Source organism: Drosophila nasuta, chromosome X (assembly GCF_023558535.2).
Source record: "Drosophila nasuta strain 15112-1781.00 chromosome X, ASM2355853v1, whole genome shotgun sequence".
Classification (NCBI taxonomy): Eukaryota; Metazoa; Arthropoda; class Insecta; order Diptera; family Drosophilidae; genus Drosophila; species Drosophila nasuta.
The window spans coordinates 15,579,116-15,595,782 of record NC_083459.1 but is presented as its reverse complement, the minus strand read 5'-3'; the positions used below and the strand labels follow the sequence as shown (position 1 = coordinate 15,595,782).

Below are 16,667 nucleotides of genomic sequence, written 5' to 3'. Positions count from 1 at the left end.
CGGACACGGCGGACATGGCGGACAGAGCGGACAGAATGGACAGAGCAGACACGGCGGACAGAGCGGACAGTGTTAGTGTTGTTGTCTACTCGATAGCGCCACAAACTGCAGAAAAGTTCCAACCCACCAGGAGAAATACCAGGCGAACATAAACCAATAGCGAGCAGAAATACAGCAAGTCACTTGCTTAATTAGTGGAGCCATCTATCGCAATGTAGATGTAAGCTGCTGCACCCTCACAGTATACTGCAGAAAATTGATTGTAACCGACAGATAGGCAACCCCGTTAAAATTCAAAACTAATTATTTTTATTACAATCTGTATTTTTATCTTATTTCTGTTAAATTTTGAAAGATCTTTCCTGGACTTACCTTTTTGTAACCAGGACACCTAGTTCTATCGATTGACATTACCAATCCATAGGGAAATTACTTGTGACTTGAGCAAGGGAATAATAAACGAATTGATTTGTTTACATAAATTTTTAATAATTTTTATTTGATTTTTAATAATAAATATATTAATTTATTTATTTTCTTTCATTTTTATAATTTCTTTTTCTTTTCTTTTTGTAATTTTCCGTCCTACTGGAATCCATTTTGTGGTGCGCTTGGTTTTTTGTTGTTTTTAATTTTTTTTCGCTCAACCACAATAGTTTTTCTCTTTGCGTAGTTATCATATTTCATTATCTGAGTATGTGTGGTGTATTGGTGTTAGTGTGTGTATGTATTAACTCATGCTTACATAGACATCGACATACACAGACCGACACACGAGCAGATCAATTTGAAGATCAATATTAAAATCATTTGGTTAGCTACATAAAAATGATTATGTCGATAAGCAGCAGAATTGAAACAGTTAACAAATTGAAGGAGTTAAGTTAGTGGTAAAAGCGTACAGAAACGAATATAACATGTTGCATGTTGCACGTGGCAAGTATGAAACACAATGGTTTTTCCTCATTGTTGATGTTATTAATTGACTCGAATGCGATTTCATGCAGATCTCTCAACCCGCATGAAATGCAGTTAAGTATGCCGTTTCTAGTCACATATAAAATGTATTTATATATTGTATATATCTATGATGTATGTATGTATGTCTATATATATGTATAGATATATCTTTTGATGCTCCTGATGTATATGTATATATTTTTAAGTTTTCGTTACACCTTCGTTACTCATTCGATTCAGATTTTATCTTTTTGTTTATTTTTATATACTTTTTCATTTTTTTTTTTTTTGATTTGGGAGGCAAAAAAGGCACTACAATCTAATAAGTTAAGACGATAATGACCAAAAATAAGTTAGTAATGTATATATAAATATATATACATAGATGTAGTATATATGTATAAGCCTGTTATATAGTCAGTTTTCAACTTGTGTTCTAATTTCGAATTTAAAAAACATGCACAAAAATTGGTGTTTCAAGTACTCGAAGTAATGCTTAAAAATTCGTTTAAAATTTCTAATTTCTCTTTTTTTACTGTTACACTCTTCCACGCTCCATATTCGTTTTTCCTACATTCATCATTATCTACGTCTACGTTTATCTTCTTCGATTTGATTTGCTTTTGTTTCGTTAATGAGGCAAGTTCAAAATGTTAGGCATATGGTTGATGATGATTATTCGTTACTTGTTTTTCTTTTCTTTTTTTTTTTAGTTTATTTCGATGCGATCCAATTCACGTTTCAAATGAAAAATTCTCTACGCTCAACTGTTGCTGTCGCTGTTTTGTGTTACTGTTAACTCATTTGAAGGGAATGGAAACAACGACTTAACATCATGATTAACAAACAGAATTTGTAAATGCGCCCATTTACATCACCTACACAATTTAAAATTGTATTTGTATTTAGATTTATTTAATATGCTTTGTTTTCTTCATTTTTTTTGTTTTGTTTTTGTTTTTTTGCAGTTAACAGTTTGTTTTTAAACCTATTTTTTATTTCTTTTTAGTATATATGTATATTTAAATATTCATTTATTTTGTCACTTGCAAAAAAAAAATATATATTTATATTTATACGTATAGTATTTACGGTTTTAATTTCTCTTTCGTATTTTACGATTAGCTTTAAATACATTGTAAGGATTGCAATAAATTAGTTAAACAAATCGATAAGAACAAAAAGAGAAAAAAGGGAGGAAAAAATATATATATAAATTTCATAATGATAATAAATTAAACAAATAAAAAAAATACACATAGTTTAACTGCCTTACGTTTAAGTCGTAAACTTTTCAAAGTTTTCTTATTTTTTTCCTTTAGTTTTTTTTTTATTTTTGTTTTGTTAGACAACAATAAAGTTTTTTTTTGTTTAGCTTTTGTTGATAATTAAATGATAAACTACGTTTAGTTTCTTCTCTAGAGTTTCATATCTTGCTCTTATTGTTTTTCCATTGTTGTTGTTGCTGCTGCTGTTGTTGTTGTTGTTGTGGTTGCAAACACTGCACACGTTACCTTTGAATTATTTGTTTTTATTTTGTTGCATACTCTTGCATTTTGGTTGGTAGTACATACATATAAGTAGATATCGTATATAGTTTACATTAATATATAATATATATGCCTATATAAATTCATTGCTTAAATCGCTGTACTCTTTTCGCGTGTGTTTCTTTGTGTGTTGTGTGTGTGTGAGTGTGGATTGTGTTGTGTTGTTTAGTTTGAGTGGCTGGGGCGGGGTGACAAAGGCATGGGGAGAGGGGACAGGGGAAGAGGACGACAATCAATTAATTGTGTAGTGTCTGTTTTTGGCCAATTGTATTTTGAATTGCGAACAAGATTTTTATAAACAAATGCGAGAACTTAAGTGTTTCTGTTTCCTTCTCATTGTGTGTGTGTGTGTGTGTGTAATGTGTAAAGTGTAGTGTAGAGTTGTGTCGGTGTTTTTATATGCATATAGCAACATGTATGTACATGTAAAGTAAATAAATAATATAGAATTTGTATACAGGTAATGATAACATACATATACACTCGATTCAAACAGATATCTCTCTTCATCACATCTGTTTTTGTTTTCTTTTTTTTTTGTTTTTGTTTTTGTTTTTTTGTCAACGCATTTTTCATTTCTTTTGTTTTTACTCTGCACTTGAATTTTGTTTGTTTGTTTTTATCTGTTCATATTTTTTTCTGTTTTTTTTTTTGCATTTTTACTTTGTTTTTGCTTTCCAACTAGTTAATTACTTGCACACATTTAATTTTGACATTTTAATTTGTATAATATATAAAAGTTATTTATGATGTATTTCGTGTTATTTCTTTGTTTTGCTATTTGCGGTTGCTGTTGTATTTGTTTTTGTTGTTATTTGCTGTTTTTTTTTTTTGTTTTTTTTTTTTGAGGTTGAACCTTTAAGGAAATGGAAGCGGATGGATATATTATTTCTTCTTGTTGGTCGCCAACATTGGGGCGCTGCGCTGCGGTGTTGTCGGCCGGGATGAGTTCATGCCGCTGTACAAATACTTCGCCTTTTTCTCCGATGGTTTCAAGATCTGCATAAGGAAGAGACACATTAGTATTTAAGTTCAACTAATAGTAAAAAATTTGATATTATAGAGCAACAGTTAAAAGTATTTAAGAATACATTAAAACTACTAATTTTTTTTGATTGTAAATAGTTTTCTTATTCATCATTTGCAATAAAAGATTACTTTCAATTTCATCTAAATAATTATTATATTTTTAAGCTGTCCTCATATTTCAAAATATTTTTTTGAGAACCGGTTTATGTCGTTTAATCGAAACTTACCTGGAATGAGCACATGAGCGTGTCGTCCACGGTCATCATGCCGCCAGCATTATCGAATTCGCCGCAATAGTTGGGCGCCGAGAACAGTGTGACCAGCTGACGGCGCGCAAAGAACTCGTAACCATCCTCGACAACCTGTGGAAAATGCGATCAGTTAACACAGAAATTCGGTAGAAGTGAAGTAAACTTACCTGATGTGCACGACAAATCAAGTCCAGCTCGTGTCGATTCAAGAACTTTGATACAACATCAACGCCAAAGGTGAAGCTGACGCCACGATCGTTTTCGCCCCAACCCTGGACATCCTTGTCGGGATCACTCCACAGCAGATCGCAGAGCAGCCCAGTGTCGGGCACATCTGTGGGACGCATCAGACGGCGTATCTGCTCCATGCCCTGCAGATCGGGACTGAGACCGCCGTGGCAGCAGAAGATCTTCTCGTCAATGATCGCGGCGACGGGCAGACAGTTGAAGCAGTCTGTGAAGGTCTTCCAGAGTTTCACATTGTAGCGACGCTTGCACTCATCGTAAAAGCCTGTGAGCGAAAAGTTTATGTAAATATTTTTCTGATTAGCTTCCAAAAAGTATTAAGAAACTATTGCAAACAATTTTAACTAATCCCAATTCGCTATTAAGTAAATTTTAGCAAAATTTGGTTTTTCATACAATTAATATAATATCCACATGCGATCTACATCCGACTAAAGTTTCTCTTCATAGTTTTAGCTGGCATTTAAGATCTTATTTAATCGCAGATGTTTATTGATGCGGTCCACATACAATCCACATGCGATCCACAAAATAGTAGTTGCTATTTCAGTTGCATTTCAGCACTAATTTCATCAAGCTACTTATACATACAATCCACATAATATCCACATGTGATCCACAAGCTACTAAAGTTATAGATTATATATTGTAGATAGCTGGCATTTAAGATCTTATTTAATCGCAGATGTTTATTGATGCGGTCCACATAGAATCCACATGTGATCCACAAATTAGTAGTTGCTATTTCAGTTGCATTTCAGCACTAATTTCATTAAGCTACTTATATATACAATCCACATAACATTCACATGTGATCCACAAGCTACTAAAGTTATAAATTATATATTGTAGATAGCTGGCATTTAAGATCTTATTTTATCGCAGATGTTGATGCGGTCCACATACTATCCACAAATTAGTAGTTGCTATTTCAGTTGCATTTCATCACTAATTTCATCAAGCTACTTATATATACAATCCACATAACTAAAGTTATAGATTATATATTGTAGATACATTTTTAGCCCTGATTACATCATTGATGCTTGTTGAAGCAGTTCACAAAACAGCTACATAGCATCCACAAGACATAATACTATTAATCTGAATTGATTGTTGATGCACTACCTCTAAAATGTGAGTTCAACTTGCGACAAACGCTGTTCTACAATCACAAACAATTCTTGACTGCGTCTTATAACGTAAAATCCACAAGCAACTATGGGAACTTGCCATCCTCTCATCATCAATACTTACCATAAATTCTATTAATACTGGCGCACTCGTGATTGCCGCGTAACAAAAAGAAATTCTCCGGATATTTGATCTTGTAGGCCAGCAGCAAGCAGATCGTCTCCAGCGACTGCTTGCCCCGATCCACATAATCGCCGAGGAACAAATAGTTGGCGGCGGGCGGGAAGCCGCCGTATTCGAACAGGCGCAAGAGATCTGTGTACTGGCCATGGATGTCGCCGCAGATGATCAGTGGCGCCTCCAGCTCCAGCAGTATCGGCTGTTGCAAGAATATCTCGCGCGACTTCAGACACAAGCCACGCACCTCGGCCTCCGTCATTTGCACCTGTTTTCCGGTGCGGCAGCTGCGCACTGAAATATCCAAAATCAAATTTCTCATTAATAAAATGCTGACTTGTTGTTCTCTTTTGCTTTGCTTAATTGCAAAAATAACTAAATCAATTTAAATGCTAGCATAATTAATTGTGTTTGAAGAACGGGGGGAACGGGGGAGGCGGCAACACGGCACAAACTAGATTATCAACACAAACACGGGGGCGGTAAGGGTGGGGGGTGGTAGGTAAACAATATGTTGAAAACATTTGCTGTTGTTGTTCTCTTACAGTCGTTGTTGCTGCTATTGTTATTGTTGTTGTTATTGTTATTGTTATTGTTATTGTTATTGTTATTGCTGCTGGCAAGCTAAAGGAAATTGTTGCCTACTTTGTGGCGCAAAAGAAGCGAAAAGCGTGCGGATTATAATTGTGGGTGGACCTGTGTGGGGCGGGGGATGGGAGACGGGGAACGAGGCATACTACACGACCTTCAAATATGCAACACAAAAGCGCAATGTGTATGTGCATGTGTGTGTGTGTGTGTGTGTCTGTCATGTGTTGAGCTTTCAGTTCAGTTTTCATCTATTTTTACGGCGCACATGTCAACGCTTCCAAGATTATTTCAAGCGCAATACACCATTTCAATTGCATAAGCCAACAACAGCGAAGCCCAACAAGTGGGCGTGCCAACGCCTACAACACCCATACACATGCACATTCGTCTGTCATTTACTTTGAAATTAATTTTTCGTTTTCATGTTTTCATCTGCCTTCTCAGCAGCAGTGAAAAAGGGAAAAAAGGCAACATGTTCCTCCGTTGGGAATGCAAGTAGGTCGCCCACTCACACTCACACACTCACACACAAACACATTCGCTCGCAAATAACAAAAAATTTAATTAAATTTGCATACAGAAAACAAAGCACAAAAAACACAAGCAAGCAACACAAACAAAAAAACAAACAAAAAATAACGAGAAAAAAAAAAAAAAACGAGAATGGTGTGTCAGCATTTGGCCTGAAATGCAGCAGCTGAAAACGAACTTGGCCACATTTCAAATGAAGCGATGGCATCCGGGTCGCGGCGCTTCACATTTTGTGTTGCAAGGAAAGAGCTGCTGCTGCTGTTGTTGCTGCTGCTGCTGCAGCAACACACAACACGTCGACAATGCAATGCGACGCCATGGGAAGCCACCAAATGGTCAGCCAACAGTCGGTTCCCAGTGCGAGAACTCAGCAAAGGGAGAGGGAGAGGGAGAGAGTGAAAAAGTGTTGGAATGGGAATTGAAATCAAGAGCAGGATTTGCTGGCCAGCTGCTGCAAAGTGCTGTTTGCAATTGCAATTGCATCAACTGTGATTTTATAATTAATCATTCGAGCAGTTGAAAAAAAGAGACGAACACTCTTCTAACCAAATACTGCTGCATATGAATACCATTCATAATTCTAACAAATAAACAATTTTAAGCCATACATTTGAGAGACACTTGAAATATTTGGTCTTAAACGACATACGGCATTTATTTGCTGTCATCTTCATTAGCATAGCCTGGCACATCCGGATCTTAAGACAGCCACTTTAACTGTGTGTTGCTGTGTTTAGAGAGTGCAGATAAACACTAAATTATGCGCAGCAAAGGTTACGCCATACATACATATGTTGAATCGAGTCGAGACGCAACTCAACTCAAGAAGCAACACACTCTTCTTGTGCTCTAGGACAATAACGGCAGCTGGCAGCTGCTTAAAATCTGCAGCATACTTTCGGGCGCTCGCTGCATAATTCAACACCAAATCTAACAGAGAGAGAGAGAGAGAATGAGAGAAAGAGTGCGAGCGAAAGGGCGTTCAGTTGAAGGACCCTCAGATGTAACTCCCGAGTGCTTCCGTTCCGCGCATAAATTATGCAACAGCTGCTCCACTTTGTCTCCGCTTTTGTCTCTCTGACTTAAGCGAGTGTTTGCGTGTGTGTGTGTGTTTAAGTTATGTGCAAAAATTCACTGGATTGCTTTGGTCTGTCATGATTTGTGTGGATTTAACAGATGGAATGTGTTATATTTCTTACATTGTGTGTGCCTCATTTCATATGCGCATTAAACAGCTGATCGCTGATTAAATACTTTTCGCAAAGGCGGCGAATTTACTAAATATACATAAGTAATAATAATATGAACAGAAGTCAGAAATCTTAGACTCATCACACTAGTTTCATTTGCTAAAACATTGAATTGTTCTGTTAATATTTCAATGGTAGAAATATAAAACATTTCTAATAAGAATTAAATCGTTTTCCAACATGTTTAGCACTATGATTCGTTGCCATTAAACTAAAAACTATTGTTTTTGGTTTTTAACTTTATAATTTAATTTCAGCTGCGAACTTAAAACTCAAGACAAATTCTTAGCATCTGTTCTTTGTTTGCTATTGCTTACAAACAACATTAATTTGGAAATCAGAAATTTATTAAGATCATAATCCGGATATTTCATTTCCAACTAAAGTAACTAGCAATTAATGAAATGCGGTTTTTGATAAAATGTAAAAAAAATTCATAATACAATAATAAATCTAAATTATTGTATGCAATTTATCCTTTCTTTATAAATCTTTAAATATGTGTTGCCCATTAAATACAATTTATGATTTGAAATAAACTTGTCTGCTTTTAAAGAATGAATTTGTAACGTTCTTCATAAACATAACTGCCAAAACATTCAATCTGCTTCAATCAGAGCGACTTTAGTGCTTCAACGAGATCTGTTTCACAGTTTGCTCAGCGTTGCAACAATAAATGTCCGACGTTAATGCAGAGAACAACACAGAGGAAACCAGAGAATGACAGTCGATGAAGAAACACGAGAAAATAGCACACAGCGAGCTAGAGAAACAGACAGAAAAGAGAGCGAAAGAGAGAGAGAGAGAGAGAAACAACGGTCGAGAGACAAAAGCTATACACATTTATTTAGCAACCGACCGACGACTCGCATATCTCTATGCAAATTTCCGCAGTGCAACAACCGCTGTCAACCACAAGATACCCTTTCTCCCAGTTCCCCTCCCTCCCCTCCGCCCCACCACAACCCACTGCACCTTCCCCTGTGGCCTCCTCACGTTGCGCTAACCAACAGACATTTGTCAGCATAATACAGACATGCAGAGCAAAACGGCAGCACGGCAAGGAAAAAAAGACTTTTCACAAAAAACAAAAAAAGCGGGGGTATAAAAGAACTTTTTATGCGTAAGCAAAAAAGACGCGCGTGTTTGTTTTTCATGCATTTTACATGAGAGACAACGCTGAGCACGTGCCACCCTCCACACACACACACACACACTGTCACACACACACACACACTGTCACACACACACACACACTGACACACATATGCATTATGGCTGACAAAGCAAGCAGCAGCAGCAACAGCAGCTGTCGCCGCTGTCAGTCAGTCAGTCAGTCAGTCATTGGACCAGTCACAACTTTCTATCTCGTGCACCCCCTTTTCGGCCCCCCACCCCGTGCTTCCTCTCTCTGCTTAACTGGTTCATCATGATTAACATTTCGTCCTCTTCCGCGCTGCTTCCCTCAGCCCCTCAGCCCCCCGTCCAACCCGCATTCATCGCTCACGACACAAATTAAAAATGGTAAAGATATTACACGTGTCGTGGTCTTTGCGACGCGATGGGCGGAGGGAGGAGCTAGGGAGGCATGGAGGCGTGGCTGGCTGACAGTGCAGATGATGGCTCAACTTACACGCAGCGCTGCAAAGTATGCAATATTACAGCGTTTAGTCGACAAGCTGCGCACAGTGGGACGAAATCTAAGATAACTAAATATTCCCTGTATTATAAGTTATTCATACAAAAAGTTGCTTTAATTAAACGAAAATTGAATAATTTAACACTAACATATAAATTATAATACAACAGAAACTCAACGAATAAAATGTATAATTAGATTGACAAAATACATTAAATGTAAAATAAATTGAAGAATAAATAATTGTGGATAATGACGATAAACGACAAATTGATCAAAAAAGAACATTAAGTTTAACTTATAATTAATAATATAATTATTAATAAAAACTTTCCTAAAAAAGACAAACAAACCATGCTGACATTAAAACATTGCTTTACGCTTTCCAGCACCTTTACTTTATATTACAAAACTCGATCAAAGCCCTAACAAAGACCACAATTGTAGAAATCCTCAAAAAGAATTAAAAAGTAAAATCTATATTGGTTTAAGCCAATCACACACATTAAATATGGCTTTAATTTATTTCAATTGCAATATTTATAACTGACAACAAAAGCTCTCAAAAATTACGATAAATCATGCACTTTAAATATTTACATATTAAATATAAAAAAACAAGATGCGACACTGTCGCAATTTCTCATTTGAAATTCACTAAAATCTGATTTAATCTCTCTCACACACACACACACACACAAAATTGTCTATTTGGTAGCTTATCGACTTTTGCATAATGTCAAAGTAGAGTGAAAAATAAATTATAGCTGCAATATGCTTTTAGCGTATACATTTGATTCGATTTGCAAGAATATTTGCAAATTCTTGCCGGAGCACATATTCGACTTCTATATAAACCAGCCTGAATGTCAGCTTGCCTGACTTTCTGTCCATCCGTCCGTCTGTCCGTCCGACTGTCTTTCTATCTCTATCTGTAATGTATATGCGTGCGTGTGATGTTCTTGGTGGAGATGAAAGCGCCTCGAGCTGGGCCATTGTAAATAAGTAAGATGTCGTCGAGGAGATGATGTCGTCTCTTCGCACTTTTCGTCTCTTCGCACTTTTGGGCTTAATGAAAAATCTGCCAGCCATTTCATGACCCGATTACAACTCGACACAACTCTTCAAGCGACACTGGCAGCAGTCAGCAATCCCAAAGAGGGATTGTGCATAGAGCTCTGGTCGCCAAACTGGAGCAGAAGTTAAACATTTTTGCCGCTGCTTGAGCAAACTTGCAAAAAGCAAAGAGGAGACGCGGGATGCGGCAAACTTCCGTGTTGGGGGGCGGGCGAAAATGTTTTAAGCCATTTAGAAGGAGATGGCTAAAAGCTGAAAAGCCCAATGCCCAAAGCCCATCAGACCACCAGACACGACAGAGAACAGAGAACAGAGACAAGGAGCTGCGGGCATGTAACGAAACATAACGGCAGCAAAAAGCAAATTAACTGAAAAGGCTTTTGCGAAATGAAGGCAACCAAGATAAGGCGACTGCTGCGGCTGTTTTAGCTTTTGCTGCTGCTGCTGCTGCCGCTGTTGTTGACGGTTTAGTTTCAGCTAAACAGGCCAAAAGCCAAAGCAAAGAGTGCAGAGAACAGACCAGACAGAGACAGACACGGAAGCTGAAAGCTTTGCATATCCTGCACAGCACAGTGCAACCATCCGTGGCATGTGGCATGTAGCATGTAGCTGTAGCAGAGTTGCATTTGCTTTTGCGTTGACTTCTTCGTGTCAGTAGCATCATGGGCAAATTTGATTTTCGAATATTTGCGGTTAGTTAGAACAATTCCCAGCAGCTAAAGGCTTAGTTTTGGTTTCTCTAGCACATTTGTTACATTGTCTTCAAGTTAAGAAATAAGTTCTAAAGGCTTGCAACAACTTTTCTTGTATGCACTTAACTTTAAAGCTGCTCTAATTTTGCTGAGAGTTACTTGACTGTATTCGATTGCAGCTCTCTTTATGTGCTGTTAAGGAACTATTAACATCACTTCAGTGTAATTGAGGTTTTCAATTGCATCTTAAGTAGATGACCTACTCTGAAGATATTTATTGTACATTATGTTAAGTTCCAATGAATATTTTCTTCACTATTTAACTTCTTTAAATTACTTTAATACTACTTTTTAGTATGATAAGACCCTAATTTTTACAAATCTAACAACAATTTAAATCGATCTCTTAAATTTTCCTCTATATATAGTTTATTTTTCTTCATTATGTTTAATATTTTCCAAAACTGTAAAACCAAAGTTAAATGCATTACAACTGTTCATCATTAAAAGTAAAGCAATGTTCCCTATTATGTTAAGTTGCTGTTATAAAAATGTTAAAATTATGTTAACAACTTTACGACCATTGTAAACGTATTTAACTATTGTTAATCAGCAACTTCAATGCATCTAGCATCGCTACAATGCTCAGTTATAATATATAATTCATATTAACACAATGTTAAATCAATGTTTAGCATTTGACAGCATATTTTAGCTGTAATATGCCAAGGCAATTTATCAAAATTGTTGAAATTGTTGAGCTATTAACCACATTCCTGAGCATTCCCCAACAATTCCAATTACAATTTTGACCAAGTGAATTCCCTTGCTCCACACATTATTAATGTTAATAATTTATAGCTGTGCATAACGTGGCAGAGGAGTAAACCTTTTAAACGCTTAACAATGTGCAAACTGTGACAAACCCAATCAATTTTCAATCAAATGCCTTTTCCATCTTTGGGCTGGACACACAGAGCAGTTTGCATTGCCTACATTCAACATATGTGCAATGGTCAGCTTAAAATTTAATTAACAGTTTGGTCAGCATATAAAACAAACACACACAGACACACACACACGCACACACACACATACGGTGAAGAGCAGCTGCAGCTGAAGTGAACCACAATCACATTGACCCACATTCGGTACTTTGATTCAATTAATGCCCATTTTGGAGGCACCCCACAGTGAGAGCGAGCGAGCAAGTGAGAGAGAGAGAGAAGCACAGGCCTATAAAAAACGAGGGAGAGAGCGAAAAACAAAGAGCGGGAGACTCGAGTTGACCTTCAGTTTAGCAATCGATAAAAAGAACAAAAAAAAAAGTACTCGGGTCTCTTTGGGACTGTCTGGAGAAGCGTGTGGAGTCAAACATGGTGGTAATTACAGCTGATTACAGGGTTCAATGCTGAAACGTCCTTTCTTTGCATACCCTGCAAGCCATAAAATGCCACAGCGAGGCATGCACAACTGACAAATAAGATAGCAAAAGTTTACTGACTAGAACCAAGTCGTCAATCAATCTCTTAAGAACCTAAGCTGCACATTTTTAAAGTTACTTTAAGATATAATATCGGATATTATAAAACTTGATTTTCTGAGTCAAACCTTAACTTTTAGTTTAGCTATTTTCCAAATTTCTGAACTATTTCCCAGAGTTTTTGCAATTTACTATGCGATGATTTCCTTTACAACGTTTTGACATTAATCTTAACTTATAATCTAGCTATTCTGAAAATTTCATGCCAGTTACTTGGCATTCATAACTGTACGATGATTTCGCTTGCTACAGCGTATCTATGTCAAAGGCAAATTTGAGCTCAAGCTCTTTTGGGTTTTCAGCTGGCTCCTTAGCTTCACTTTGCCTTTGGCTCCTTGCGAAAACACAATTTGCATGAAACTGTTGTCATTAATTGCCACGCCCTGCCTCCCCAGTAAAAGGAGGGAGGGGGAGATGGGCGACTGCCGTCGGCCTTTGCGTGCTCAAGTTGAAATTCCAGCAAAATGAAGCAAAGATAACAACGACAACGACGACTATAACAATAACAATAGCAATAGCAACAACAACAACAGCAACAGCAACTAAAACAACAACAAGGATAAACGCCTTTGGGGCTAGCGAACGTTGATTAAGGACAAGTGCAAAAAGAATTTTCGTTTTAAATTGTATCGTGGCAAAGACGCCGCCTGTAAGTGAAACTGAAACAGAAACTAGACTAGGCAAAATGCATATTAGACATACTCGAAAATGCTTCCGTTTTACATTGACCCACTTGGCAGACAGTTTTACAGCAAAGGCCAAAGCGGACATTGAAGAGAGAGCGAGAGAGTATGACCACTAGGCGGGTGGGAAAAGGGGGAAAGGCAAGAATCGACAAAACGATTGGGTAAACGCACAATTAAGGAAATGACAAAAGAAAAACGGTCAGGGCGTAACGGTTAAGCACACTAATCGTAACCGATTTACCATTTACTTCGTTGTACTTAAAAACATATCTGTATTTTCTGTGAATTTTCACACTTCAATGTTAGCGAATCGGTTTCATGTTTAATAAATAAAAACAAATGTGTAATTCATTTGCATTTCACACTTTGTTTATGAGTCGAATCGCAACCGCGTCAATGTGATTTCAAATTTATGGAATGAATCGGAACCAGAATTTTTATCGTTACCGATTGAATAAATCAATTAAAATACAAAACTACTTTTAATAAACGAAAAACTCCAAAACCTTTGAAAATTTGAGGAATGAATCAGTTAAAAGGCTCGAATTTTTTAATCGTAGGTAATAAAAAGAGTTTCCAAATAAAAAAAACAAATGTTTTCTCTGATCCCAAACTTTTACAAATTTATAGAATGAATCGGTTAACCGTTGTAATATGATTTTAAAACCTCTGCACTGAATCGGTTATTAGCGAAATTATCAAAACTAAAAACGTTTTATTGCGAACAACATAATTTTAGCAAAATAATAATCGAAGAAATCATTGAACCCATGCAGAATTGGACTGGAAAACTTGCGCAATTTGTCTGTAAATTCAAAAGCGAAACGGTTATGAATCGTCAGTGGAAAGTCACGTATCGGTTAGTCAATCAAATGAATTATAGTCCGAAATGTGCAACGCTTTGACTAGCGCGTATCATTTTCTAGCTCAATTGCAGTGCAAATCGCATATTGTGTGCTTCTTTGTTTCGAATTCAACGGTCAAGCTAGATGAGAATCGAAATCGTTTGTCGATTTTCAAAAGCATTTGGTGGCAACAACGAAACGCAGCCGTTTGCATCATTCGTTCGTTCCACTTGCAACGGCAACGGAATGCCAAGCAAATTGCCCAAAAATTTGTGGTGCTTTGTTGAAAGCTTCAGAAGAAAGAGAGAAATAAAAAAAAACGCCACGTAGGCGAAACATATTTTGTAAATGCTTCCGTTTTGCATTGACCTAGTTGAAGGCACAGAAGGGCAGTGCAGGAGGGGAAAACGCGTGAAAATTTGCTTAAAAGTCGCCACTTGGACACGTGATGGCAGCACCACAACAACAGAATGGAAACGCGCCCCATCAACAGTCAAGCAGCCAAGCAAGAACCATCGAGCCAATGTGGGGAGGAGGAGAGGGGAAGCAGAGGAGGAAAGAGGGAGGGGGGAGGGAGGCACAGCCCACATTTAAGCACATTAGCGCTGATTATAACGGCATTTACATGACAGCCCTGAGGGGCTGACGGGGCGTGCCGAGTGCTCAGCACAATTACAACTGATGCCCCACTAGGCGTATGCGTAATGTTTCCTCTCGCTCACTGTATGTGTATCTGTATGTGTGTGTGTGTTTGTACGTTTCATTGGAAATGTTTAATAGAGCCATAAAATAAACATTGAGCAATTAACATTGAGCAAAGCAAACTGAAAAACGTATCCAAATTCAATTATAAACGAATCTCTGTCTACGCATTAAAGTCGTCAGTCAACGCAACTGTCAAACACGATGTAAAACACCATAAATTAATGTCAAATTAAAAAGTTAAATGAATGCAAAAATTACATCAATTTTATACAGGACATTCACTTTCTATGTTTCCCCACTTATTGATTTTTATAGTCTTACATACCCCTTGGTTGCATATCTTACAGGGTAGCTAAATGAAATCTAAACAAAAGGCAAGGCAAATGCGTTATTAGCAAGTTGTATGTTAGTTTCGCTTAGCAACACAAATGTGTGCGTGTGTGTGTATGTGTGTTGTTTGGAATTCGACATATATTTCTTATGCTTCTTTCTTTTTATACCCGCTACCCATAGGGTAGAAGGGTATTATAACTTTGTGCCGACAGGAAATGTATGTAACAGGTAGAACGAGGCATCTCCGACCCTATAAAGTATATATATTCTTGATCAGCGTCAACAGCCGAGACGATCTAGCCATGTCCGTCTGTCTGTCTGTCCGTCCGTCTGTCTGTCCGTATGAACACCTAGATCTCAGAGACTATAAGAAATATAGCTATAATTTTCGACAGCATTTGTTATGTTTGCACGCAAATCAAGTTTGTTTCAAATTTTTGCCACGCCCACTTCCGCCCCTGCAAATCAAAAAAATCGAATAATAAGCGTAATTTTCAAGCTAGAGTTACGAATTTTGGTATCTACAGTAGTAACTATAGTAGTTATGATTCCTGAAAATTTGGTTGCGATCAGATAAAAATTGTCGAAGTTATTAAAGAAATACTTTTGTATGGGCAAAACGCCTACTTACTAGGAGTCTGAGTTGCTTTGGCTGACAATCTGGTATATTGTGCCGTCTATGGTATATTTTGAATGTGGCACTATATCGATATACCACATATACCATTTGGTATATTTTCAGTATTTTGTAGTGTATTCGGTATATTTTGAGAATAATACCGCAAAATATATTGCTTTTATTCAAAATAGGTAGCGGGTATCTCACAGTCGAGTACACTCGACTGTAGCTTTCTTACATGTTTGATTTTTGTTTTGTTTTGTGGGTCGGGAATTTTACAAGCAGCAGTAGCAGAAGAGCAACGCAACGTTGAGGAAAACATTCAAATTGATTGATTATGCAAAGAGTTGAGATTTAGATGGAATTCTCTTTGTGTGTGCAGTAGTATCCCTTTCGAAAATCTCTGCAATTGTCTGCTTCTATTTCTCCCCACACACACACATGAAAAGGAGGAAGAAATCACATTTTTGCCAGCTTCTTGTTCGATTTTTAGCGCTTGTGTTATTTCCATTCACTCGAAATGAAATCCAAGGCAAGACAAGGCGCAAAAAAATAAAACTTTGCCAAGCACAGTCCACAAAACGTATCCATTGAAGCGATCTATTGTAGCTGCGCCGTGACAGCAGCTGCTACTCACCTCCCCCTCGCTGCCCCCCCTTCAGCCCGCTCCTCGCTCCTTGTCTACCCCTTCGTTTGGTTTTGGCAAGCGAAGCAAGACAGACAGTCAGACGGAGAGCGACAGCAATGTGCTTGCTGCTGCTGCTGGTGCTTTCTACTTCAGTGCGTGCCACGTTGCGTATGCGCGCTAT

General features: G+C 37.4%; 1 protein-coding gene across 2 annotated transcripts in view; it reads right to left on the bottom strand.

Annotated features, from left to right (window-relative positions):
* Positions 1-3,113: 3,113 nt before the first annotated feature.
* The window catches only part of LOC132797425 (serine/threonine-protein phosphatase beta isoform), a 31,252-nt gene continuing 17,698 nt past the window's right edge, over positions 3,114-16,667 (bottom strand). For both annotated transcript variants that reach the window (XM_060809197.1, XM_060809198.1), the window contains 4 exons: positions 5,294-5,641; positions 3,958-4,301; positions 3,767-3,901; positions 3,114-3,509 (listed from right to left, as the gene is read on the bottom strand). In XM_060809197.1, the coding sequence (XP_060665180.1) occupies positions 3,396-3,509; positions 3,767-3,901; positions 3,958-4,301; positions 5,294-5,641 (941 nt within the window). In that variant the 3' untranslated portion in view covers positions 3,114-3,395. The remainder of the gene's footprint in view (positions 3,510-3,766; positions 3,902-3,957; positions 4,302-5,293; positions 5,642-16,667) is intronic.